This window comes from Salmo salar, chromosome ssa20 (assembly GCF_905237065.1).
Source record: "Salmo salar chromosome ssa20, Ssal_v3.1, whole genome shotgun sequence".
NCBI classification, from domain to species: Eukaryota; Metazoa; Chordata; class Actinopteri; order Salmoniformes; family Salmonidae; genus Salmo; species Salmo salar.
In genome coordinates, this window is record NC_059461.1 from 44969039 (window position 1) to 44994980 (window position 25942).

Consider the following 25942-nt stretch of genomic DNA (forward strand, 5'->3'; position numbering starts at 1 on the left):
AGTGTTCCCTTTATTTTTTTGAGCAGTATACATTATTGTTTGGGAGGTGCTAATGTGAAACACTTGAACACTTATGTCGCACTGAACGCACCCTCAGCACATGCAATCGAGCAACACACTGCTGCATTGATTAACCACTTTTGTGTTAGATACCACCAACATACGTTTGCTTGACACCCCCTCATTATCATATTGGAGGAAGAATACAGAAATAAATAAATGAAGAAAAAATATATAAAATGAAATAAAGTTATGTGTGTATTTTTTTTATGTACATATTTATATGCGCGTTTATTTATTCATGTATTTATCTATTTATGTGTGCATTTATTTATGAATTTATTTCTAATTATGGCAGGTTTTGTCCTCCATATATCTTGGACCCCAAGAGAGATTTTAATCTCACTCTTGGATATAGTAACTTGAAATGAAATGTACACAACACTTCATATACTGACTAGGAGGGTTCCATGTAATAAAGTGCTGCATGTATGGTTGACAGTTTCTACATTGACAAAAATAACGAGTAATTCATACAACAGGCTAAGGAGCTCTGATAAGGGAGCATGGGCACACATAGTCCAACTGTACTTCACCTGGAAGAGCAACTATAACAGCTATCAAGAGCATACAGAAATCATAGTTTACATGCCTTTTGGTTCACATGATATCCTACACGGACCCCAAACCGGCAACGTTGGTTGTGATAGCATTGCAAAATAATTTAACCAGTATATGTTAATAAGTCATTTTAACCACACTGCTCGCGAGCATCTGCGTTGCTGAGCAGATGTTTGATGCTTTGGTTTAAATTGCAAACTCCACGAAGCCAAACTACATAGAAAAATGGTTGCGTCTGGTGGCCAGTTTGGGGTCCGTATTGTGGGCAAACTGATTAGTTTGATAACTCTGCCATCTGGTGATATGTTGTGGTACATCAATGGGTGTCCTACACATCACTGAGCGATCCTTGAGTTTGATGATTGTACAAAGTGGGACCAAGTACAGATCCTATCCTAATTTGATCACTGTTGTTGCAGAGAATATTCCTGTGCTGCAGGAAATTCAAATGAGCCTCGTGATTTACATAAATTCACTGAAAACCCAGAGTTCTTCTCTCTCTCTCTCTTGCTCAAACTCTAAAGCACCAGACAGAAAACATTTCCTTCTACTGTAGGTCCTACTACTGCAACATTCAAATGTTAAAAATGTATCTGAAATGCAGCCATACACATCAACAACCTTTGTTTTCTATTCCCTGCCATATAGACTTTATCATGTGTACTGTTATCTATACCATGCTACTTTGAAACCATACAATCACCTATCAAAAGATCCCAAACAAAGTGTACTCAATCTACAAGCAATCATATGTTTGAAATGTACTTTTCTGTTATAGTTCTCTTCCTCTTGACAAAAGAGGAAGTGCCCTGTTTAGACAGTGGTTGGATTATATTTACTGATGAATAAGAAGGATCCCATGGGGCATAAAAAACTGAAATATTGTTCAGAAATGTAAAAATACTGTCTTTGGATTGTTTACCCTTTGAATTACTACTAATGAGCGAGGTAGGTAGACATCATCTTCCTGTTGGAGAAACCGCCTGCTCACATCAATGAGAATTTTAAGTTCTCAGAGAAAGATAAGTGCAAGCATGCTTAAAGGGTGCTGAAAAAAAATGTCATGAATTGAAATGGTTGGCATTCAATGAACTTCAAAATAATAAAAGCATGAGAAAGGTTACTTTATCATTGTTTAGATGTCATCAACAGAGAAATGTGTGCCTATCAGGTTACATTTGTCCTGGATGTTTTTTGTCTGGCATGTTGATCAGTCATGTTTGTGTTTGAGTGTGTGAAACCTATAACCCACCCCTAGTACCCAATACAATTATGTGGGGATAAAAATAGACTAATCAAGACAGGCCATGTGAAAAATATTGCAACTTTATTAATTTCATTCATCTACAATGTCAGTATGTAACAGTTTTCACGTTACAGAAAATATGAGCTATAAACTGAATATCTCAACACTTGAAAATAAAACATTATTCAAATACAGCTTTAGTTTGATGCAAGAATCGACCTACAAAACATTATGGAGCGGGATGTAGATTATTTTGGTAGATAAAAGGGTCTGCAGTTTACCATGAGGTAATCTACACTGAGTATACAAAACATTAAGGACACCTGCTCTTTCCATGACACAGACTGACCAGGTGAAAGCTATGATCCCTTATTGATGTCACTTGTTCAATCCACTTCTATCAATGTAGATGAAGGGGAGGAGACAGGTTAAAGAAGGAATTTTAAGCTTTGATACATTTGAGACTTGGATTGTGTATGTGTGCCATTCAGAGGGTGAATTGGCAAGACCAAATACTTAAGTGCCTTTGAACTTGATATGGTAGAAGGTGCCAGGCACACTGGTTTGTGTCAAGAACTGTTTTTAACGCTGAACAATTTCCTGAGTGTGTCAAGAATGCTCCACCACCCAAAGGACATCCAGACAACTTGACAACTGTGGGAAGCATTAGAGTCAACATGGGTCAGCATCCCTGCGGAACACTTTCGACACCTGGTCCATGGCCCGACAAATTGAGGCTGTTCTGAGGAAGAAAGGGAGGAGGTGCAACTCAATATTAGGTAGGTATTCTTAATGTTCTGCATCTTCAGTGTATTGTGTAGATATAAAGAGGATTCAAAGGAGGAAAAGCTAAACAATTGGAAAAACAAACCAATGTACAAAAAATTATTTGGTAATGCCCCACATTCTTGATAAAACGCTGTTCCAATGACATCAGAACGTCAGTAAGGTTTGTCTTTTAAAGCCTCCTCATCCCCAGCAAGCCGAATTAACATATTTAATAATAATATCCTATGTACTGAAAACATGTTCATAACACTGCCATTAAAACATAGCTTTGAAATAATGTAACATGCAACATTTCCTCTGCAGTGTTTTATTATAGTTTCAACCTCTGTGTGTGAAATATTGCAACATAAAGTAATGACAAAAACCTACCAGTCTACAAGAGCATATTATCATGTTTTACAAAGGTTTTGCATTGATATTTGCAGTATCACATTATGTAAAGTGTGTAAAATTGTTTTAAAGTTGAGAACTTCATCATACTTTCTAGGCCAACACTTTTCAGAAAAGGTACATGATTCTTGATGTGAAGTAATTATGGAATTGAATAATGGCTTGATAATCAATATTGAAGTGCAATTGAATCAACAGCATTAGTTCCAATGTGCAGCTGGTTCCATTTGCTTTAATGCATATGGATGGTGTGTTGTAACCATGACTATGTCCAGCGGAGTGTTTGTCTGTCAGGGTTGGGGTCAATTCGAACTGAAGTCGGTCAATTCGAATTGAAGTCGGTCAATTCGGGAAGTTAACTCAAATTCCAATTCAATAATAAATTGACCCCAACCCTGTTGTCTGTAGAACCTTACAGATGATAAGAATATAATATTAGGTCGTCAAAGGCAGTATGAAATAGTCTGATATTTAATAAAAAAAATAGAAAAGGATATTTTTCAGGCCATATAAGTAAACCACTAAAGAGATTAAGCAGTTTAATTTGTTTCATGCAGTTCTGCTGTCATGTTATGCAACCTGTACATCATTTTAATTCCTATTTCACAACTTAAAGGGATAGTTCCCCCTAACGACATATCGTAATTATGACACGAATGCTAAAAAATTAGCATTTGGAGACAGTGGCCAGATAAACAAAACCAAAGTATGGATTGCTGTCTTAACTTACAGGGTAAGAAAATCAGTGTAATTTTGTAATTTGGGTGAACTATCCCTTTAATGCATTCACTTTGATATTCATTCCAATACTCTTGAAGTTTACACATGTGGCCAGTGCATGTTCCTCTCACTATGGTAAACAAATGAAAGCCATGTATATTGACAAGATGCCATGAGGTCATATCATTTCCTTTTCACAGGGAGCAAACCTATCAAAAGAGAAGAAGCTCAGGGCTCTATTTTCGGCTGGAGCTACGGCGGCACAAGTGCCAAACGCACAAAGTCAGCATGTAAAAACGGTCGCTTTGGCGTTTTCCACCCCATGTGCCAGGTTCAGCAACGCATCAGTGTAATATCAGCTCGCTTGCGCTGTGTCAATATTTTAGGCGTGCCCTTGAAAACAAGCTCAAAAGTGACAATTTCATGCAGCACATATCGGGAGATTTAAGACCAATGAAAAGCCGGTCTTTGCGGTAACGCGGTTGGTAATGGCAAGGATTTTGTGAGCGGAAGCGCAACCTGTGACCCTTATACTCATGGAAGAAGAGAGGATATGTTTTCTCTTTTGGTTTCATTTGATTAAAAACTGTGCATAATCCTCCCTTCCTCTCAATGAAGGCAGTTGTTTTCTCCTGCCAAATGCGTTCACCAAGTAGCCAAGCCTAACAATAAAGGGTTTGGCTAGTGAGACCGCTTTGAAATAAATCTTAACCAACAAAGCTTAATAAAAAATGTAAGTTTGGGAGCAGAAAAAGAGTAAGTGGACTTCCCCTTTTTATGTATGTATGTATGTATGTATGTATGTATGTATGTGTATATATATATATATATATATATATATATATATATATATATATATATATATATATTTACGCACGTCCAAAACGGGAGCTGGCTAAAATAACTTAGGCCTACACAATACACACATATATATATGTGTATGTATGTGTGTAAAAACCCCTCCACGCATGCTACTTGTGTCCATATGCCCATCATGAAACGAGAGATGAGATGATGCTTGTGACCCTTTAGAAGTTATTTTCCTGTAACAATTGCCTGTTTTCCGTTTCATATGATTACAAACCAAGCCATCCTGTAGGCTACCCTTAAAGGGAAACACCACATTTTTTCCAACTTCATATTCATCATCACCCCAACATCAACATGTGAAAATGGTGAGTTCCTATGTTTTGTTGTAAAAAAACGATAGAGGAAGATAAGTGTTCCTTTAACCTAGGCCTATATACTGTCGCTATAACGAAGGCTGGTTCCTGTCCGTTTTTTTTTATGATATCATGCTTCTGACCCCAAGCTATTTAGAACTAAAGTTGTTAAAAAAAAAAAACCTGATTGCTTGTTTTAACGTTTCATTTAATAAAAATAAAACATTTTAAAATGTTTCACCACGCTTTACGATGAGAACGTTCATCTCGCATGCAATGGAATTTAGGAGCGTCTGCTATTTCTGGAGACTTGTGAATGCGATCTGTAAGATGGTTCCATTATGTTTAGAAAACATATTTGGGAGTAGTATAATGGTGAGTGGACATTCTCTTTATATTGGATCTTTGTCCAGCGTCTATGCTGTAATATTATATGCCCACAGGGAGTAATTATGGTGCCTAACTGTATTTAGACATAGCCTACTTCAAACAACTTTTTCTTCAGATTAGAATTTGATTAGAATGATTCCCTCTTTTTAGGCCTCATCAATAGTGAATTATATCTTGCTTATTGACAACGTTTGGCATGTCCATGGCGCAGCCATAATGACATTTACAGTAGGCCTAGCCCCTATATCAGTGTGAATGCTATGTTTAATAATATTTCCATATTGAACAAATGCAATTACATAGAGCAATGTGGACTGCCAACATGTTCAGTATATTTAGCAAAGATGGGTAGGCCTACATTTTAGTTATTTTGTTTCTGTAGGCTATTTAACAAACTAGGCTATAGCGGACTAACATTCAAATTGGTGTTGATGACAACGCAAAACATAAAAGACTGTAAAGCAACCACATATTTAGCCATGGAGCATGTTCTGATTGGCCAGACAGGTGCCAAAATCCAGCCCTTTTGTGCCACCACCAGCTACTGTACCCATAATTCCTGCAGTGAAAATGTCTCGTTATGATTTTATTTTGTGACAGAGGATTAACTAGTGAAAAATCCTCTTCACTCTCAATTCTCTTTTACATGACTGACTGTGTGACTATCCTCCATGCCATTTAAAACTAAGCTGTGTTGGTAATGATTGAGATAATGTAATGCTTAACTTGGCGTTCACGTTACGTCCTCAGATCTCAGGTTAGGATTCTGGCCTGTCATGTTAAGCCTACCACAGTCACATCCGAATTAAAATCCCCCATATCTTCCTGCAACGACTCGAGCCCTATAATCCCAACCACAGACCCCTGACCTGGGGTGCTAACGTGATACTTTGTTTCTCTCAAAAACCCGGAAGCACGCCCACGCAACTCATAGCACGTGCTTCATTTGATTAATTAGTTTGTTAGAGCACAGATGTTACTCACTTGTGCCTGAGAGGCTGGGTTGTCGAGCGTTTACATGCCAAGTTTGCTTCCAGGATACTCACCCCCAGATAAACTATATACTGGTACTGTACAGTCTCTCACATGGTCAGAATGTATGTATGTGATTGCTTTATCCCATATTAGCAACAAGCAATGTTGTACATGTCCCTTTATTTACTGAGGGTCCTGGATTAGAGCCCCATTTGACTGGCAGTCCTATATAATAAACACACATTGGAGGAAACCAGCTCCAGTTTAAGTGTGGCCTTGTCTTCTCATTGTCCTTCCACCAAGCTATTTCATTTAATTGGTTTCACACAGTGGTCATACAAACCAGTCTGGAAACTACAGACTAGACAAGAGCCTATCAACAACAAATTCCTACATTACTTAGTTGGTTCTCTTGGACAAAGAAATACTGCACAAGGCGATTACATCTAGATTCCTACTGTGCCAGGAGCCTTGCCTTCAAAAAGCCAATCTTTTTGGTTTTTAAACAAGAATGGTCTTGTAATATTGGGAATCAGCCACGGGCTGAGGCACTGAGCTCCTCTCTGCCATCTTTGTTTGTCTAAGCAAAGTAGATTCATACAGCATGCACACTCTCACACAACTGGTGTCTATATTCTGTAGTCTTTGGCCAAGAGTTTGGTGTGCATGGAGTGTTTCTGGCCACTGCCTGGAGGTCTCCAGAAGCGGTATTCCAGCGTTCATGCGATCTGGGCCTTCTTCTTCCTACCCCCACTCTCCAGTCTACCTCTCTGCACTGATCTTATAGCGCAGCACAAAGTATGCGAGGAGGCGGAGGCTCACAAAGAACATGCCGAGCACTATGAAGTCAAGGTACAGTTTGGCATCTTCCACATCAAGCTCTTTCAAGATGGCCTCCGACTTCTGGAAGTGGCATGTTTCATCCTTGTTGCAGTGGAGGTCCTCCCGGTCCAGGCCATAGATGGAGAGGATGACACCTTCAAAGCCATACCTACAAAATAATAGGAACTGCTTTATGGTGCTATTAAAGAGGATGAAGAGTAGTGGGGTAAGTTGAGCCATTTTTTACATTCAGCATCATTACGTCAATGGAAATACACTGAACAAAAATATAAATGCAACGTGTAAAGTGTTGGTCCCATGTTTCATGAGCTTTAAATAAAAGATCCCAGAAATGTTCCCTATGCACAAAAATCTCATTTCTCTAAAATGTTGTGCACAAATGTATTAAGATAATCCATCAACCTGAATGGTGTGGCATATCAAGAAGCTGATTTAAACAGCATGATCATTACACAGGTGCACTTTGTGCCTGGGACTATAAAAGACCACTCTAAAATGTGCGGTTTTGTCACACAACAATGCCACATATGTCTCAAGTTGAGGGAGCGTGCAATTGGCATGCTGACTGCGGAAATGTCCACCAGAGCTGTTGCTAGATAATTTAAAATACATTTCTGTACCATAAGTTGCCTCCAATTTCATTTTAGAGAATTTGACAGTATGTCCAACTGGCCTCACAACAGCAGACCATGTGTACGGCGTTGTGTGGGCCGAGCGGTTTGCTGATGCCAACGTTGTGAACAGAGTGCCCCATGGTGGCAGTGGGGTTATGGTACTGTATGGGCAGACATAAGCTACGGACAACAAACACAATGGCAATTTGAATGCACAGAAATACCGTGACGTGATCCTGAGGCCCATTGTGAGGCCCATTTTTTTTTTAAAGGTATCTGTGACCAACAGTCACGTGAAATCCATAGATTAGGACCTAATGAATACATTTTAATTGACTGATTTCCTCATATGAACTGTAACTCAGTAAAATCTTTGAAATTGTTGCATGTTGCGTGTTTATATTTTTTGTTCAGTATATATATAACTCTTTCTAAGAAAGATATCTACATATATTTCAGGATGTTGTGTATCCCTGGAAATATCAGAATTCATGTAAACATAACAGTTTTGAAAACATAGCTTGTCCAAAAAAGGTGGTCACTTGGCACAACTTACCCCTGGTATGGGGTAAGTTAAGCATAGGGTGGGCCTCCCGAGTGTCGCAGCGGTCTAAGGCACTGCATCGCATGCAAGCTACCGATTCAGGTTCGATCCCGGGCTGTGTTGTAGCCATCCGCGACCGGGAGACCCATGAGGAAGCGCACAATTGGCCCAGTGCCGTCCGCGTTAGGTTAGGGTTTAGCCAGCTGGGATGTCCTTGTCCCATTGCGCTCTAGCGACTCCTTGTGGCGGCCGGGCGCATGCAAGCTGACTCCGGTCGCCAGCTGTACGGTGTTTCCTCTGACACATTGGGGCGGCTGGCTTTCGGGTTAAGCGAGCAGTATGTCAAGAAGCAGTGCCTTTTGGCGGGGTCGTGTTTTGGAGGACGCATGGCTCTCGACCTTGCCTCTCCCGAGTCCGTATGAGAGTTGCAGCGATGGGACAAGTATATAACTACCAATTTGGATATCACAAAATTGGGGAGAAAGGGGCTAAAACGTTTTTAAGTTGTGCATAGGGTCAGGGTAAGTTGAGCCGCCTTGTGGTAAGTGGGTGATGGTGTCCTATGGGTGAGGGTGCTGGTAGGTCAAAGTTGAATTCATGGAATGGGGGTGTGGTATACTGTATATCTTAAATGTATGCCTACATTCAGATATACAGTGGATTTCTCTGTTCCCTTCCATTTCTTGACCAGTTGTCTGAGAAAGGGATGTTGCTTCTATGTGCCAATTTTGTAGGCAAGTTGTCTGAGGCTACTAAGGCTACTAAGCCCATGAAACTGGTTCACGAGATTCTTGATATGTTTAGCAAGCTCAGACTCCATGTCATCCGATAAGACCTTGTGTGCCTCTGCTCCTCTATCATAGCTTCTCTTTCGCACAGATGCATGTCCGTTTTTTTGTGGTTTCTTTTCAATGTATCGCTTCAGTGTCATTAAGTCTATTTTTTTTTCATCCCTTGCTGCTGCTTGAGCGGACTTCACTTTTCTCACTTCCTTGGCTGCTCTGTCAAGAACCTCAATGGGGACTAGACCCCGGCTTGTTTTACATTTGTATACACGGCGCATGATGATGTCTGCTCTGTAACAATAAAAATGCACTCTTGAATTCATATGCATGACACACTATGCATATTATGCGTTAAACTGACATTTTGACTATATTAGCCCACACAGTTACAAGGATGCACTTTCATGCTAGGTTTAGGACCTCATATTGTAGCTTAGAGACCTCAACTGATGTATAAAACAATGTACTTTGGTTTAGATACAAGCATCATGAAATCTATAACACAAATTCATTTGACTTTGTGAAAATCTGTTTTTTTGGACATAACTTGCTTATCACTTTTTCCATATGGTTTCTTCTGTCACAGACTTCATGAAATAATTACCACTTCTTAAATATTTGGTCACATGATTCATTTTGTGTATGGTTTCCTAGAAACAAGGGGTGGCTCAATTAACCCTTTGGCTCAACATACCCCACTTTCCCCTACTGTTCAAGTGCTGAATACATGCCACTTTCTCAGTATTAGGGGCAGGTCACATGCTCTGGAAAAAGTATCTGAAAAACGATTTACCTGACATATGAAATGTATGACATCCACTGAAGATACCACGGAATTGTGTCGAAACTGACGAAGAAGCCAGAGAAAAGCAGTACGGGTATGGCAGTCACCGGACCTACAAACGTGGCAACCTGAGACATGGACAAGTGCAACATCAGAGGCAGGACGTGACTGACTGTAACCATGTTACATATACATACTGCAGTTTATACTGTCTGCTTAGAATACAATTGGGTACCACTCTGAGAAACATATAATTATATTCATATACTACAGGTGGGTACCGTGTAAATACAATGTGGTTGGTGTGATTGTGCCAGGAAATACAGTTAAAAATATGTATAAATATTTGTTTAATTTTAAAAAGTTGTATTTACAGATACAAGTTATACATTTAGATGGGGGACAGAAGAGAGGAATACAGCAGAGAGAGTGAAAGGTGGAACAGGGGATTGAATCGCTGCCTCTAGGGGCATATGTGGTACGGGGCGGCACTACCCTTGGACCAGCCCCAAGCACCATTTATTTTTTATTTTTATGAGCAAATAATATCAATACTCAGTCGTAATTCGCTAATAATATCAATACTCAGCTGTAATTAGCTAATAATATCAATACTCAGCCGGAATGGTCACAATAGAGTTTATTTGCAAATCTTAAGCGGCAAACAATAGGTGTAGCAGTTATTATTGCGTGTTAGTATTGAGTGAATGGAGGACGTACCTGTAGCGAGGTGGAAGCCGCTCCTATCAGCAGGCCCAGAGACTGAGCCACAAGAGAGGTGAGGACTCCCAGGGCCAAGAAAAGTATGAAACGCACAGCGTCAGGCGGCTGGGACGTCATCCAGTAGACGATGCTGCAGTAGGCGACTGGGAACACTATCTGTGAAGCAAAATAAGACAAATACTTGATTGTCCGTTTGTGGACACATACATTTGTCCTGTCAGCTTTTCTTGCATGCACACGCACGTACGGTTCCACACAAGCCCAATCACACATTGACAGATTGTAAGGATAGTGTCAGTGCAGCACCCCAGGGTCGTGTAGGTGGTTAAGTGCCTTGCTGAAGGGCTGTTGTTATCTAAGATTGTGATACGGCCACCTTACGTTCCACATGTTCAGCCAACAATATCTCACCATGGAAAACACATTGAGTATCAATAAAACATCAAACTAAAACACTTTTCTTCATGTGGAGAATGAAGGCCAAGCTATTTGTTCTTTGAAATAATCATTTTGAATTGTTGAAAAAAGCCAAATTAGATGCAATACAATACAAATTCAATACAATAAATGAAAACATGCAGTAAACCTTTGTCACTTTTAATTTAGAGCACAGGGCGATGTCTGGTGACGCGTAAAGCCTCCTTATGTAATGTTATTGTGGGATTTGTCCAAATCTGACGGACAGAATTGCTTTGATGCTAAAGCCACTTTGAGCTCCCATAACAGGTTTCTTCGGTTACAATCAATACCTTTTCTCTTTTCAGTGAATAATAGAATCATAATGTTTTTTTGTTTTTTTCTCTTGTTTTTTACGTTTTGATGAAATACCATCTTACACATTTTTTGGGACACAAAACTACTAAAAATGACCCTCCAGAGTTCTATGTGATATTTGTAATTACCTGGAAGGGGAGGTCTGCCATAGTCTTGGCCAGATAGTAAGCCTTCAGACTGTACCAGTAGTTCAAGTGCTCTCTTAGGAAAACTCCCATCTCTAAAGGGACTGCATTAGAGACAGAGAAAACAGCGCCATAGTAATCTCATTTAGGTAATCAGAGCCAAGGTAAATCTCAGCACAGTCTACTCCTAACATACTGTATGCAATGGCTTACGACTATTGTAAATTCATGCACTAAATCAATGCACGCAGATGCCTGTCAGTAAGAAGAGCAGAGAATTCTCACAGGTAAGAACAGTAGGCATTAGAGCAGCAAACATGAGGAAGAGCATGGAGAAGAAGAGGAAGCCAGAGTTGCTGAGCACTTTCTTGGCGTCGTTGCCGATGCCCAGGTAGAGCAGGCCAATCAGAATCCCAATTCCAATGTGAGAGGAGATTCTTAGGTGAGTCAGCACCTGTAGGACCAGAACAGGAGAAGAGAAAAAATGTAGTGTTTATATTTTCCTATCCATTGTGCTTCTGCATCTGCATTGCTTGCTCTTTGGGGTTTTATGCTGGGTATATGTAAAGCACATTGTGACAACTGCTGATGTAAAAATACATTTGGCTTTATAAAATACATTTGTTTCAGAGGAAGAGGAAGGAGGGCAGAGAGGAGGAGGGAAAATGGAATGGTTATGCAAAGTATGGTATGAATAGATCTATTTTTTGTTTGTGTTATGACATCCCAATTTGTTGAACTCAGTTTTTTCCTCTTATCCTTTTCATATGCTTTTGAATCTTATTAAAGTGTTTTGGGTTCATTACATGACATTTGGCTATTTTAAAAAGGAAGCTGTTGCAGTATAAAAATGAAACAGTAGGTGGCAGTCTGTCTTACCGTATCTCTAATAATGCTTTGAAACGTCCTTTTGAACAGGATGCAGAACTGAGTCAGACAACTGGCTGAGAAACTGTGGCAGCCCTCACTGGAAGAGGAGTCCTGAAAGGATTGGAGAGCGACAGAGAGAGAAAAACAGAGACTGAACAACCTGAAGTGCTAAGACTTCTCAACATAAATCCTGAAACATTGAAATGAAATACTTTGACTCTGAAAAGAGAACTTCCGTGAGATTCTTCATTTCAACCCATTGAGAGCTGTAGTAATACACTAATCCCCCCTTTACCTCCTCAGAAGATTTGTGCCACAGGAAGGGGTTGAGGGGTCCATCGTTCATGTCTGTCTTGTAGACCTGCTCACATTTCCCCTCCTGCACGGCCTTCACCAGACGAGCCGTCTGATCTCCGTACTCCCCAGACGCCACCTCCATCACTGGGATCAAATGGAGAGAGAGGTACGAATGTCACAAAAAGCCCAGGGATTATTGCATGAGGAACCATCTGTAAAAGCTATTCTGAGAAAATGTATTTTCAGTTGAACTAATAGAAAGAATAGTTTCTAGAACGCTTTATACCAAAGTATACTAAAATAACTTCCTGGGACAGTTATTCTAAGAAAATAAGGCAGATTCCTGAATACACTGATATGCATGTGTAAATAAGGTTATTATAACAATGATGACAACACATTTTACTTGTTTCTCATTAAACTGGTAAGAGTTTCTCACCAAAGTCTGCAGGGTTGTGGTACGTTGGGCAGTTGAGCCCCAGCTCTCTAAGATAGGGGACCAGGTTAGGTACATTCCCTCTGTAGATACACTGGCCCTGACTAAGGACATACAGCTAGGGAGGGAAACACAGGGGCACGAAGCAATCAGGATACAGTACATTAATTTAGCAGACCATTCATTTAGTTATCAAAGTAGCATTGGAATCATTGACATTAGGGGCAAAGCAACAAGTAAAGACGACCCTGTAGTTCCTCTCTTTTAGGTTAGTCACACTAGGTACTGTATATACCAAGCACACACAGTTTGTTTTTACTTTGTTAAACAACTACATTAGCCTGTTGATTTGTTTATTTGTATGGGGACCATGCATAAGTATTGTGCCACATGTCTAGCTAGCTACATATCTCATTTCCAACTGTGATCCTTTGGTATAATTGTGCCTTTCATAGATTCCCATGCATTAGGCTAGCCTGAGTCCCAGATCTCTTTATCCTGTCACGCCAATGACGTAGGAGTTGGTAAGTCAACTCAAACAGATCTGGAACTCAGGCTAACAGAAGGCCAGGTTGGAGGCTGACCTTGTTGAAGAGCTCAAAGAGCTTGGCGCTGGGCTGGTGGATGGTGCAGATGACGGTGCGGCCACCTTGGGCTAGGGCCTTCAGCAGAGACAACACCTGGAAGCAGGAGGAACTGTCCAGGCCACTGCAAAACAGGGTATAGCGGCCAGGGTTCGCATATAGGGGACAATGTCAAAGCAAAGAATAGATTTGCTTTTGCACACCTAAAGTAACATCTTAGATCATCAGCACAGAGGAGAAGCAAACTAGTGATGTGAACTGGTAGAAGGACTCCAGCACATTGCTTAAACTTGCACTATATGACAAAGAAACAAACACTAACGTTAGCTACTGAAGTTAACATGATGTGTTTTTTCTGCACACATGTTGTTGTATCTGATCTAATGGCCTATCACTGGACACTGATATGAATCATGTCAGTGATTTTGACCAGGTGAGAAGACTCTTTGGATTGAGTGTGTATCACAGTGCAGTTAAGCAGTCAGAGGTGACTGAGAGACAGAATTGGGCATCAGGAGTAAATCCCCTTAAGAGATGCTACACGCTGCTGCTCTCAAAAACTATGACATCATTCCAGTTTTAGACCAGGGTCAATTCAAATTGAAGTCAGTCAATTCAGGCAGGAATGTGAACATTTTGAAATAAATAGTTTCTTCTTTTTGATTTATTGAGAAGTCATTGAAAATAAAATATTTTCTCAAACATTGAATTGGAATTTCAGTTTACTACATGAATTGGCTGGCAATTCAAATGAACCCAAATCCTGTTTCAGACACATCTCTATCTCTAATAACAGTGGACAATGGACCCTAAAAACGACATTGAGCCTTAAATAACAAGAGCACTTGAGAACGTTTATGGTAAGGTTAGCAAATGTGGTAGCTCTACAGTACTCTACTGTTTATTGATTGTATTTGTCAGGGAATTTCCATCTGCCCTATCTCAGTCCCATATGTTGTCAGTTTGACTTTAGAAGATACCCTTTCAGATGCTTGGAATATTTACAGTGCCTATAGAAAATCTACAACCCCCTTTGGATTTCTTTACATTTTGTTGTGTTACAAAGTGGGATTAAAATGGATTCAACCCCCTAGAGTCGATAAAAATCCATCAGATTAAGCTAGAGTTATCTTTTTTTTGCTGCATTCGATGTGTCTCAATCCACCGTAATGTCGCACTTGCGGTTAAAGGTGACAGAGCTAGAGCAGTGTTTGTCAGACCATGAGACATCCCGAAAATCGGTCTTCTCACAAAATCTTAAGTATTATGACGCCTCTTTGGAAAGATGAGACTCTCACGAACACGCACATGATGGTTGTTGCTCTAGGACGTTGAAAAAATGTATTGGAAGTACAGTGCATTCGGAAAGTATTCAGACCCCTTGACTTTTTCCACATTTTGTTACGTTACAGCCTTATTCTAAAATGGATTAAATAAAAAAATTGAAATACCTCATTTACATAAGTATTCAGACCCTTTGTTATGAGACTCGAAATTGAGCTCAGGTGCATCCTGTTTCCATTGATCATCCTTGAGATGTTTCTACAACTTGATTCAATTGATTGGACATGATTTGGAAAGGCACACACCTGTCTATATAAGATCCCACAGTTGATAGTGCATGTCAGAGCAAAAACCAAGCCATGAGGTTGAAGGAATTGTCCATAGAGTTCTGAGACAGGATTGTGTCGAAGCACAGATCTGGGGAAGGTTACCAAAATAATTCTGCAGCATTGTAGGTCCCCAAGAACATAGTGGCCTCCATCATACCTCAAGGGGTCTTAAAATTCCAAATGAAATAGCGAAAGTATCCTTGGTATGACCTTCTTAAAACAATTCCATATAGTTTAGTAGAACCCTTCCCCCATCCCCCGGCTTAGACAAGGCTTAGAATGGGTGCATTGTCTTTTCTTTTTTATCAACGATCTACACAAAATACTCTAATGTCTTCTTGGGTAAGTCTCATAAGAGCTTTACACACCTGTATTGTGCAATATTTGCCCATTACACTTTTCAAAATTCTTCAAGCTTTGTCAGTGTGTTGGGGATCATGGCTAGACAGCAATTTTCAAGTCTTGCCATAGATTTCTAAGCATATTTAAGTAAAAACTGTAACTTGGCCACTCAGGAACATTCATCATCTTCCTGGTAAGCAACTCCAGTGTAGATTTTGCTTTGTGTTGTAGGTTATTGTCCTGCTGAAAGGTGAAATCCTCTCTCAGTGTCTGGTGTAAAGCAGACTGAAGCAGGTTTTCCTCTAGGATTTTGCCTGTGCTTAGCTCCATCCAGTTTATTTTCCTCCTGAGAAACTCCCCCAGTCTTTGCCAATGTCAAGCATACCCACACCATGTTGCAGCCACCACCATGCTGGAAAATAAAGAGGCAGCTACTCAGTGATGTGTTGTGATGGCCCCAAACATAAGGCTTTGCATTTAGACCAACAAATGTATTCCTTGGAAATAATACTTTAGTGCCTTTTTGCATACATATGCATGTTTTGGAATATTTTTATTCTGTATATTTGTATTCTTCTTTTCACTCTGTCATTTATGTCATTATTGTAGAATCAGTACAATGTTGTTGTTTTTTAAATTATTTAACCTTTATTTCACTAGGCAAGTCAGTTAAGAACACATTCTTATTTACAATGACGGCCTAGGAACAGTGGGTTAACTGCCTTGTTCAGGGACAGAACAACAGATGTTTACCTTGTCAGCTCGGGGATTCGAGCTAGCAACTGTTCGGTTACTGGCCCAACACTCTAACCACTAGGCTACCTGCCGATCCATCCTCAGTTTTCTTCTATCACAGCCATTGAACTCTGTAGCTGTTTTAAAATCACCAATGGCCTCATGGTGACATCCCTAAGCAGTTTCCTTCCTGTCCTGCAGCTCAGTTCAGAAGGATAACTGCATCTATGATGTGTCTGGGTGGTTTAACACCAACCACAACATAATTATTAACTTGACCATGCTTAAAGATACAGTATATTCAATGTCTGATTTGTTATTGTTACCCATTGTCACGACTACTGCCGAGGGTAGTTCCTCTCCCTGTTCGGGTGGCGCTCGGCGGTCGTCGTCACAGGCCTACTAGCTGCCATCGATCCCCATTTTAGTTTTTCTGTTAGTCATGTCTTTATTAGTTGCACCTGTGTTCTGTTAGTTAATTAGTGATATTATTTAAGCCCGCCTCTCCACCTGTTCTGTGTGCGGGTTTGTTACGTGTTTTCACTGTGTTCGTGTTGTGTTTTGTGTTGGACTTTGGATTTGTTACGCCCTGTTGTGTTTGGGCATTTTTTCCTCTTTTGTGGTACTTATTAAATATATATATTGTACCAAACATTTTTCTGCCTCTGCGCCTGACTCCACACCCACGACGTCCAAGCGTTACACCCATCTACCAATCACAGCCCTTCTTTATGAGGCTTTCGAAAAGCTCCCTGGTCTTTGTAGATGAATCTGTGCTTGAAATGCAATACTTGACTGAGGGACCTCAAATCAAATGTTATTGGTCACCTACACATGGTTAGCAGATGTTAATGCGAGTGTAGTGAAATGCTTGTGCTTCTAGTTCTGACCATGCAGTAATATCTAACAAGTAATCTAACAATTTCACAACAACTACCTTATACAAACAAGTGTAAAGGAATGAATAAGAATATGAGAACGCAAAGCGAGGCAGCCATCTCTGTCGGCGCCAGACCTTACAGATGTTGTATGTATGGGGGACAGACAAAGGGGTAGTCAGAATAATTTTTTACTTCTAAACTAATTTAGGACATTTTTTTGTTATGGAATTGTTATTGAATTTTTATCAATTTAAAAAATGCAGAATTTTCTTTTCACTTTGACATTATGGAATATTTTGTGTAGAGCAATGACAAAATTGTGTGTGTGAGCTTCAGGAGTAGGCTAATCCCTACAGATGGTACAAATGTAAACCAAAGGGAGACAAATGGCTGCTTTTTTGGTCATTAAGGACTTTGGGACTCATTTGTGTCCCCTGGTGAGACTCAAGTCTTTCCTAACCAGAAGCCAACTGGGAGAGATGATATATAGGTTACTACACACTATACAGTGTGCTTAGACAGTGGCACGTTATAATCCATTGTCACGTCAGGACTTGCCACTGACACACATGCATGTGTTCTATACGATGTGCAATGGGAGCTTCTGACCTGGTGGGTTCGTCAAAAAACATGACGGGAGGGTTGTTGACAAGCTCCAGGGCGATGGCCAGCCTTTTCCTCTGCCCCCCTGATAGATGTGACGTTCGGGTTTTCGCACATTCAAGCAGGCCCAGGGCCGTCAGGATCTCCCTCACCTAAAAACAAACACAGGAGGATTACAAACACCTATAACCACATCCCTCCCTCTCGGCAACGTGACGTATAAGTCTACATTAATCACAGATCTAGGGTCAATGCTAACTAAAGTTAGCGCAATGACTGGGAGTCTATAGGTAACTACTAGCATGCTAGCAGATACCCAGAGACTGCTAGTCATTGTGCTAACGCGAGTTAGCATTGGCTAGTGAAACTACCTCTAACTTCCTTCATACTGGACACAGAGACATACAAATAGTATCCACTAGTTCATCTACCTCTGGGGATGTAGATAAAGGGCTTCATTGGCAAAATCCCGAAGTATCCTTTTAAGCATAATGGGGAGGAAATCATATCTGACCCTGCATCAGTGGTTAGTAGCAACATCTACACACACTCCTTCCCAGCCACCCTCATGATATCACTTTACATCCATTCCAGCCTGTTTAAAGCCAGTACTGACTGCACTAGTGGCAACACTCCAGGGCTGAAATAGTAACTGGTCCTAATTTCCAGTTCGAGGGTCAGGGAACATGTAGGAGATTAAGGTGAGGGAAGATTCTGAAGCCGTTCCCATGCAACTCTCTCACCATGTCTCTCTTGCCCTCATCCTTTTCCTGGAGCTTCAGATTAGCAGACACCTAGCAGAGAGAGAGTAAGATTTAGTTCACACTACGGCTGCGTCCCAAAGGCTGCGTCCCAAAGAAGAGAAACGACACCTACGTGCATAGAATCTTTCATGTCTCAGAAGCAACCATGTAGAGAGAAGAATATGTATCTTATCAATGTGAAGAAAGCCCCAGTTTAGAAGGGCACCATGTCACATATAAATGCATTATGTAGAACAGACATCATGTGGAATAATGAATTCTGACTGCTCTAATACATTGTATTTGGAGCTTTATAAACGTTTCACCAGTTTAACTCCACTCCAGACTTGACTGCCCTTGACCAGCACAAAAACACCCTGTGGCGTACTGCACTAGCTTCGAATAGTCCCTGCGATATGCAACTTTTCAGGGAAGTCAGGAACCAACGCACACAGTCAGTTAGGAAAGCAAAGGCTAGCTTTTTCAAACAGAAATTTGCATCCTGCAGCACTAATTCCAAAATGTTTTGGGACACTGTAAAGTCCATGGAGAATAAGAGTACCTCCTCCCAGCTGCCCACTGCACTGAGACTAGGAAACACTGTCACCACTGATAAATCCACGATAATTGAGAATTTCAATAAGCATTTCTCTGCGGCTGGCCATGCTTTCCACCTGGCTACTCCAACCCCGGCCAACAGCTCTGCACCCCCCACAGCAACAACTCATCCCCATATGTTTTTCTGCTCTTTTGCACACCAGTATTTCTACTTGCACATCCTCATCTGCACATATCACCCCAGTGTAAATTGCTAAATTGTAATTACTTCGCCACAATTGGCCTCTTTATTGCCTTACCTCCTTACTTCATTTGCACACACTGTATACAGAGTTTTCTATTGTGTTATTGACTGTACGATTGTTTATCCCATGAGTAACTCTGTGTTGTTGTTTGTGTCGCACTGCTTTGCTTTATCTTGGCCAGGTCGCAGTTGTAAATGAGAACTTGTTCTCAACTGGCCCACCTGGTTAAATAAAGGTGAAATAATTTTTTTTAAATGAACCTATGGTTTACTTCCAGAAGCAATCATTTCCATTGTGTATGCACTGCAATGTGTTTGATCTATTGACCTGCCCTCTGGCCAGGTCTCCTTTGTAAAAGAGGTCTTCTGACCTCAATGGGACTTCCTGGATAAATAAAGGTTAAATATATAATTTTTTTAATTACCATCATGGCTTCCTGTACTGTGAGGTGAGGCAGAAGCATGTCGTCCTGCATGATGTAGCACGAGACCTTCCTGAAAGAGCGCAGGTCACGAGGCTGCCCATTGATCAAGATCTCCCCCTTCATCCCTGTCTCTCTACAGAGGGCAAAGCCATACCTGGGTTACGCATTTGATTCATATGATAGAATTGATTTATTTCTGGGTTTAAAAGAGAAATGAACAATTGAAACAATAGAAAAGAGCTAAGACATTCATGTAAACATGAACAACACATATTTCCAAAGTTTAAAACAGTTTAAAGCATGAAAACATACACATACAATACAAATGGAATATATACAAAAATACATACAGTAATCATTCTCAAAAATGTATTTCATGACTTGGGTCATTGTTAAATGATTGCGAATTAACTTGGCGCTTGGCGTCACCCTGCGAGAGTCACAGCAAGGTAACAGCAAGCTGCAGCAAGGCTTTATGTAATGACAACTTTTTAATGCCCAGAACTGTAGGTGTGGCGTGATTCTTGTTAGTAGAAGTTAATCGTCTATCAGTTTCCTTGTACACCTCTTGGTTGTTAAGTGTCGGGCCTGTGGCTCACCTGTAGCCGGCCAGAATATTCATCAGGGTAGATTTCCCAGCTCCTGAGGGACCCATGATGGCCACCAGGCCGCAGCTGGTGAATTTCCCAGAGATCCCTTTCAGCAGGGTCTTGTAACCTAAGAGCCGGGTACAAAAGAAAGCAGAACCATATAAAACCCTCCATCAGCCTCACAATGGCACTTCAGGCTTTAAGCTTCACACAGTATCTGCTTAAACCTGCTTAAATGTCCAAACCATGCATTCTCTCCTCCTCGGATAAAACCCTCTTTGTGTTTCGGGTTAAAAGGGGATATTTGGATTTTATTGTGTTTTCTGAGTGAATGCACCCATCTGGTTGGGTGTCTATTACATTTAAAATCTCCTCATGCTCACCTTTCAGACCCCAGAACAAGCTTGTATTAGCCGGGTTCCCACCCAAACATGCCCATGGTGTGATTCAAATCAACACACCCTGTTTTTTGGGGTGCTTATTGTGAAGCACTTTGAGCTGCATTCATTAAAATATGCTTTATAAATAAAGTTATTGTTGTACATTGTAGAATTCGTTCACATTTTAAAATGAGCCGTTTATCTATTCTGTTTGAACAGCACATTCGTGTAAACGGTGAACACACTGTTGTTCTAGCTCAGAACTAGCACACCCGATTCATGACCTTGATGATTTGGATCCGGTGTGTTAGAGCTGGGCTAGAACAGAAATGTGCAACCCAGGGTCCAAGGTCTCAGTACTAGAGTGTCTCACTGTCTCACTCTTAATCTATCGTATGTGATAACACTGTAAATAAAATGGAAATTAAATAATTGCCTAGCCATAAGCATGCAGAAAGCCAGTGAAATGGCCTATAGTAACCTGCTATTTATCTAATGGACACGGCCATCTGAACACTAATCCAGTTGATTGCAGTGGCTGCCAGTTTAATTGGATTTTCTGGTATAATCCTTCAGAGCGATACACAAATACCTCCAACCTTTTCTGTCCTCTTTTAATGGAACGTAGTTCCCTGCTAGGAGAGGATGCACTTTAGTAACCTCTCCCTTGTGAGGACACAGTGTGTAAGCCATGCACAGACAGTAATTGACTGGTTCAGGAAGGGCATGTTCATAACTTGTTCATTTCACGGATTTGTTTTTGGTGAGGGGGGTGAAGCATTGAGTGATGAAAGAAATGCACTAGGATGTGGATCGGGAAGAAGGAAAATAAATTGCTAAACAAAAAACACATCTTTGAGCTTGAAGTATGTTATATGTCTAGTTGGTGTTGAATCCCACTATAAATGGTAACTACATCCTTCAACAGACAAGTGAAACGTTATGCAAACCTTGTGACACTATACTCATGTGATGAGTAACCTTTTGTCTGAGACTAAAGCTAATGCCTAGTCTTTAGCTCAGGAGGCTAACATTGAATGAGTTGTGACAATTGTCAGCATGTTACAGCAAGAAAACTGAACAAACGTGAGAAAGAAATTCAAGTTCCATCAATTTATCCTAGTCTGAAAGGGAGAAAAACCTGAGCTGGAGGTAAACAAATCATCATGTATTTACAAAATCAATTCCATTCAATTATTTGAGTCCAAAGCATGACAACATGGAACGTCATAGTTGTCGGTGTCCATATATGCATTGTATTGGACAGAAATTGTATGCTTATGTAAGTCCCTCAGTGTCACGCCCTGACATATACAGTATAAGTTGTTATTTTCTATGGTAGATTGGGTTGACATTCAATTGGAGGGAGCTGGTCCTCGTTGCCTCTAATTGGAGGTCATATTTAGTAGGGGTGTTTCTGCATATTGTTTGTGGGTGACTATATTTTGAGTAGTGTGTTTTTTCCCTCTCTGCGTCACGGTTTGTTTTCTGGTTAGTTTAAGTATTTTTGTATTGCATCCCGTTTCACGGTTATAATAAATATGTGGAACGAAAACGCTGCATCTCGGTCTGCTCCTTATCACAGCCGTGACACTCAGAATCAAACAAACCTGGTAAAAATAAGGCAGGTAACCAAATTTGGCAAAGACTTGTATTACACCCAATCAGCACATGTAAACAATAGGATTAATCACAGTTCATTGGATTGGGTGCATTCACTGAAAGACCAATGTACTTGCCCTTTGGCAAAATAATGACAAAGTAGGCTACACAGAAAAGTCAAAATCACACTCTGCATAAAATCTGAGCTTTGGAAGAGGATAACAAGTATTTATTATCCATTTAATACGAGTTGAACAATTTGGGTAAATGGATTTTAGGGTTGGAATGAGTTGGCAGCTAAATAAGTGGATTGCACTTATCTTAATACCCTTTATGTTCAGATAAGTAAATGATCATATAAATGCAATAAAGTTGCATTGAGTGCTTTCCAACTGACCTGTATGGTCGAAAAATATATTTCAGATGTGTGTGGGGGAAATGAAAGATGGTCTAAAATGCATGTCCATCTGTATCAGTGAGCAGCTGCAAGAAGAGAGGAGGTAGTGAGGGAGCAAGAGAGGTGATCGAGAGGGAGGGAACGAGAGGGAGGGAGGGAGGATTGAGAAGGGGCTTAAAAGAGAAACCATGTGGTGGGCATAGTGACACCTGCTGTGGCTGTACTACCAGTATTTGTATGTGTTTGGGATGCTGAAGGATGACAGAGGAGGGCCTCCCCTCCCCTTCTATTCCTGCAAAAGACACTAATGCCTGGGCGGAGATCTAGAGCAGCCAAGGAGGATGAGCACCCGAGTGTCTCCCTCCGCTGTTCAACTTATAAGGCACAAACACCCAATGTTCACTCCGTGATTGTCGAAATTGGACTAGCCCGAGACTTAATGCCAAAAGAGTCATTCCACTAACTTAGAGCCATGATATTTCAAGAGCAAGAAACGGTCAGCCAGGATTTGATTAAAAGTCAATTAAACTTTTGGATTTCTTTTAATTGACCGTACAGCAATTGCTAAGTTAGGCCTACTCAATAAACACAATCTACAGTTCCTTTTTAGTTCTTTGCTTTTCCACAGCACTCCGAAGTGGTCTTTACCTTCGATAATGTAGAAAATGTTGTTTGTTACCAAAGGTATGTGTTAGTCATAACAAAACATTAAATGCATACATGTAGTAGCAGATCAAGATAGTTAGGACAAAAGTCAAAGTGACAGTAGGATGTAGAAGTGGGTCAACAAGTGTTCCTAAACAATGTGGCAAATTAACTGAACCGATTCTAGTTTAGCGTGGATGTTCCTGTGTAGTGGGGTAGTATTTATTATATGCATATTATATGTCAATGAAGATAATTGAGCAATATTACAGCAAGACTATTCTTGTCACGTCCTGACCATAGTAAGATGTTATTTTATATGGTAGAGTAGGTCAGGGCGTGACAGGGGGTGTTTTTCTATGTTTTGTATTTCTATGTTCATGTTCTAGTTTTGTATTTCTATGTTGGTTTTGTTTGGGATGATCTCCAATTAGAGGCAGCTGGTCCTCGTTGTCTCTAATTGGAGATCATACTTAAGTAGGGGTTTCTCCACCTGTGTTTTGTGGGTGATTATTTTTGAGTTGTGTCTGTGTTCATCTCTGCGTCACGGTTTGTTGTTTTTTTTCTATTCAGTGTATTTATGTATTGCATAGTTTCACAGTATAAATAAAAATGTGGAACGACACACACGCTGCACTTTGGTCCGCTCATTCCTACGACAGCCGTGACAGAATCACCCACCAACACAGGACCAAGCAGTGTACCCAGGAGGTAATGGCATCCTGGTCTTATGAGGAGATCAGGAGGAGTATATCCAGGGCTTGGGATAAAATAGTGGCAGGAGAAAAGAGCCTGCCAGGGAAGCAGGAGGAAGCAGTGAAGGAGGGACAGCTACAAACTCGGGAAGGAAGGCTACAGAAACCCCAATAAAAAAAAATGGGGGGGGGGCACATGGAGCAGTCGGCGGAGCCGAGGAGTGAACCAGAGCCAATCCGGGAGAAGAGGGAGAATTTGGAGTTGAGAGAAACGGGAGAGTTGTTGAGTTGGTGGAGGATGCGCGAGTTTTTCCCAAAGGAACATGTTGTCAGTTTGGTGCCACCTGAGTCAGCTCCCCGTACTCGTCCTGAGAAGTGTGTGGAAGTTTCAGAACAATTGATACCGGCTATACACACCAGGTCTCCAGTATGTCTCAACAGCCCGGTACGTCCTGTGCCTGCTCCTCGCGTTCGCCCTGAAATGCGTGTCACCAGTTTGGTGCCACCTGTACCGGCTCCATGCATCAGGCCTCCAGTGCGCATTCCCAGTCCAGATCTTCCGGCGACAGTTCCCAGTCCAGAGCTTCCGGCGACAGTTCCCAGCCCGGAACCTCCTGAGCCGGCCTGCAGCCCAGAACCTCCTGAGCCGGCCTGCAGCCCGGAACCTCCTGAGCCGGCCTGCAGCCCGGAACCCCCTGAGACGGCCTGCAGCCCGGAACCTCCAGCGATGATCTACAGTCCGGTTCCTCCGATGACGATCCACAGTCCGGTGGTACTGAAGCAGAGGGATCAGCGGGCGGAGCGGGGGTTACGCCCCGAACCGGAGCCGCCTCCTCTGTGGGAGGATCCGCTGGATGATAAGGTTCTGGGTACTGCACCAGAGCTGCCATAGACAAGTTACCCACCCACCCACCCAGCCCTCCCTTTTTTATTTTCTCTTTGTTTTTTTTGGGGGGGGGGGGGGTTGTTGTTGTTTTGTCTAGGTGTGGTCGGAGTCCGCACCTTTGGGGGGGGGGGTACTGTCACGTCCTGACCATAGTAAGATGTTATTTTCTATGGTAGAGTAGGTCAGGGCGTGACAGGGGGTGTTTTTCTATGTTTTGTATTTCTATGTTCTAGTTTTGTATTTCTGTTGGTTTTGTTTGGGATGATCTCCAATTAGAGGCAGCTGGTCCTTGTTGTCTCTAATTGGAGATCATACTTAAGTAGGGGTTTTTCCACCTGGGTTTTGTGGGTGAATATTTTTTAGTTGTGTCTGTGTTCATCTCTGCATCACGGTTTGTTGTTTTTTCTATTCAGTGTATTTATGAATTGCATAATTTCACAATATAAATAAAAATGTGGAACGACACACACGCTGCACTTTGGTCCGCTCATTCCTACGACAGCCGTGACAATTGTTGCATTAAAGATTATTATTATTATTTGACCCTGCTGGTCATCTATGAACATTTGAACATCTTGGCCATGTTCTGTTATAATCTCCACCCGGCACAGTCAGAAGAGGACTGGCCACCCCTCATAGCCTGGTTCCTCTCTAGGTTTCTTCCTAGGTTCTGTCCTATCTAGGGAGTTTTACCTAGCCACCGTGCTTCTACACCTGCATTGCTTGCTGTTTGGGGTTTTAGGCTGGGTTTCTGTACAGCACTTTGATATATCAGCTGATGTAAGAAGGGCTTTATAAATACATTTGATTGATTGATTGAAAATCTGAGTTGTTGACCAATCGTATTACAGTAAAGTTAACCACCAATCAGATATCAGACCTACAGGATGTTATCACAACAGAACCTCTGCTACCCTCTTTAAGGAATAC

General features: G+C 41.2%; 1 protein-coding gene across 1 annotated transcript in view; it reads right to left on the reverse strand.

Moving 5' to 3' along the window:
- Nucleotides 1-4616: 4616 nt before the first annotated feature.
- Nucleotides 4617-25942, reverse strand: part of abcg1 (ATP-binding cassette, sub-family G (WHITE), member 1) — a 33533-nt gene continuing 12207 nt past the window's right edge. The window contains exons 3-15 of the mRNA XM_014161979.2: nt 20417-20534; nt 19818-19950; nt 18591-18641; nt 17854-17999; nt 13674-13797; nt 13093-13207; nt 12652-12797; nt 12366-12467; nt 11772-11940; nt 11490-11590; nt 10585-10743; nt 9874-9992; nt 4617-7285 (exon numbers count right to left, since the gene is read on the reverse strand). Coding sequence (XP_014017454.1) covers nt 7057-7285; nt 9874-9992; nt 10585-10743; nt 11490-11590; nt 11772-11940; nt 12366-12467; nt 12652-12797; nt 13093-13207; nt 13674-13797; nt 17854-17999; nt 18591-18641; nt 19818-19950; nt 20417-20534 — 1712 coding nt within the window. The 3' untranslated portion in view covers nt 4617-7056. The remainder of the gene's footprint in view (nt 7286-9873; nt 9993-10584; nt 10744-11489; nt 11591-11771; nt 11941-12365; nt 12468-12651; nt 12798-13092; nt 13208-13673; nt 13798-17853; nt 18000-18590; nt 18642-19817; nt 19951-20416; nt 20535-25942) is intronic.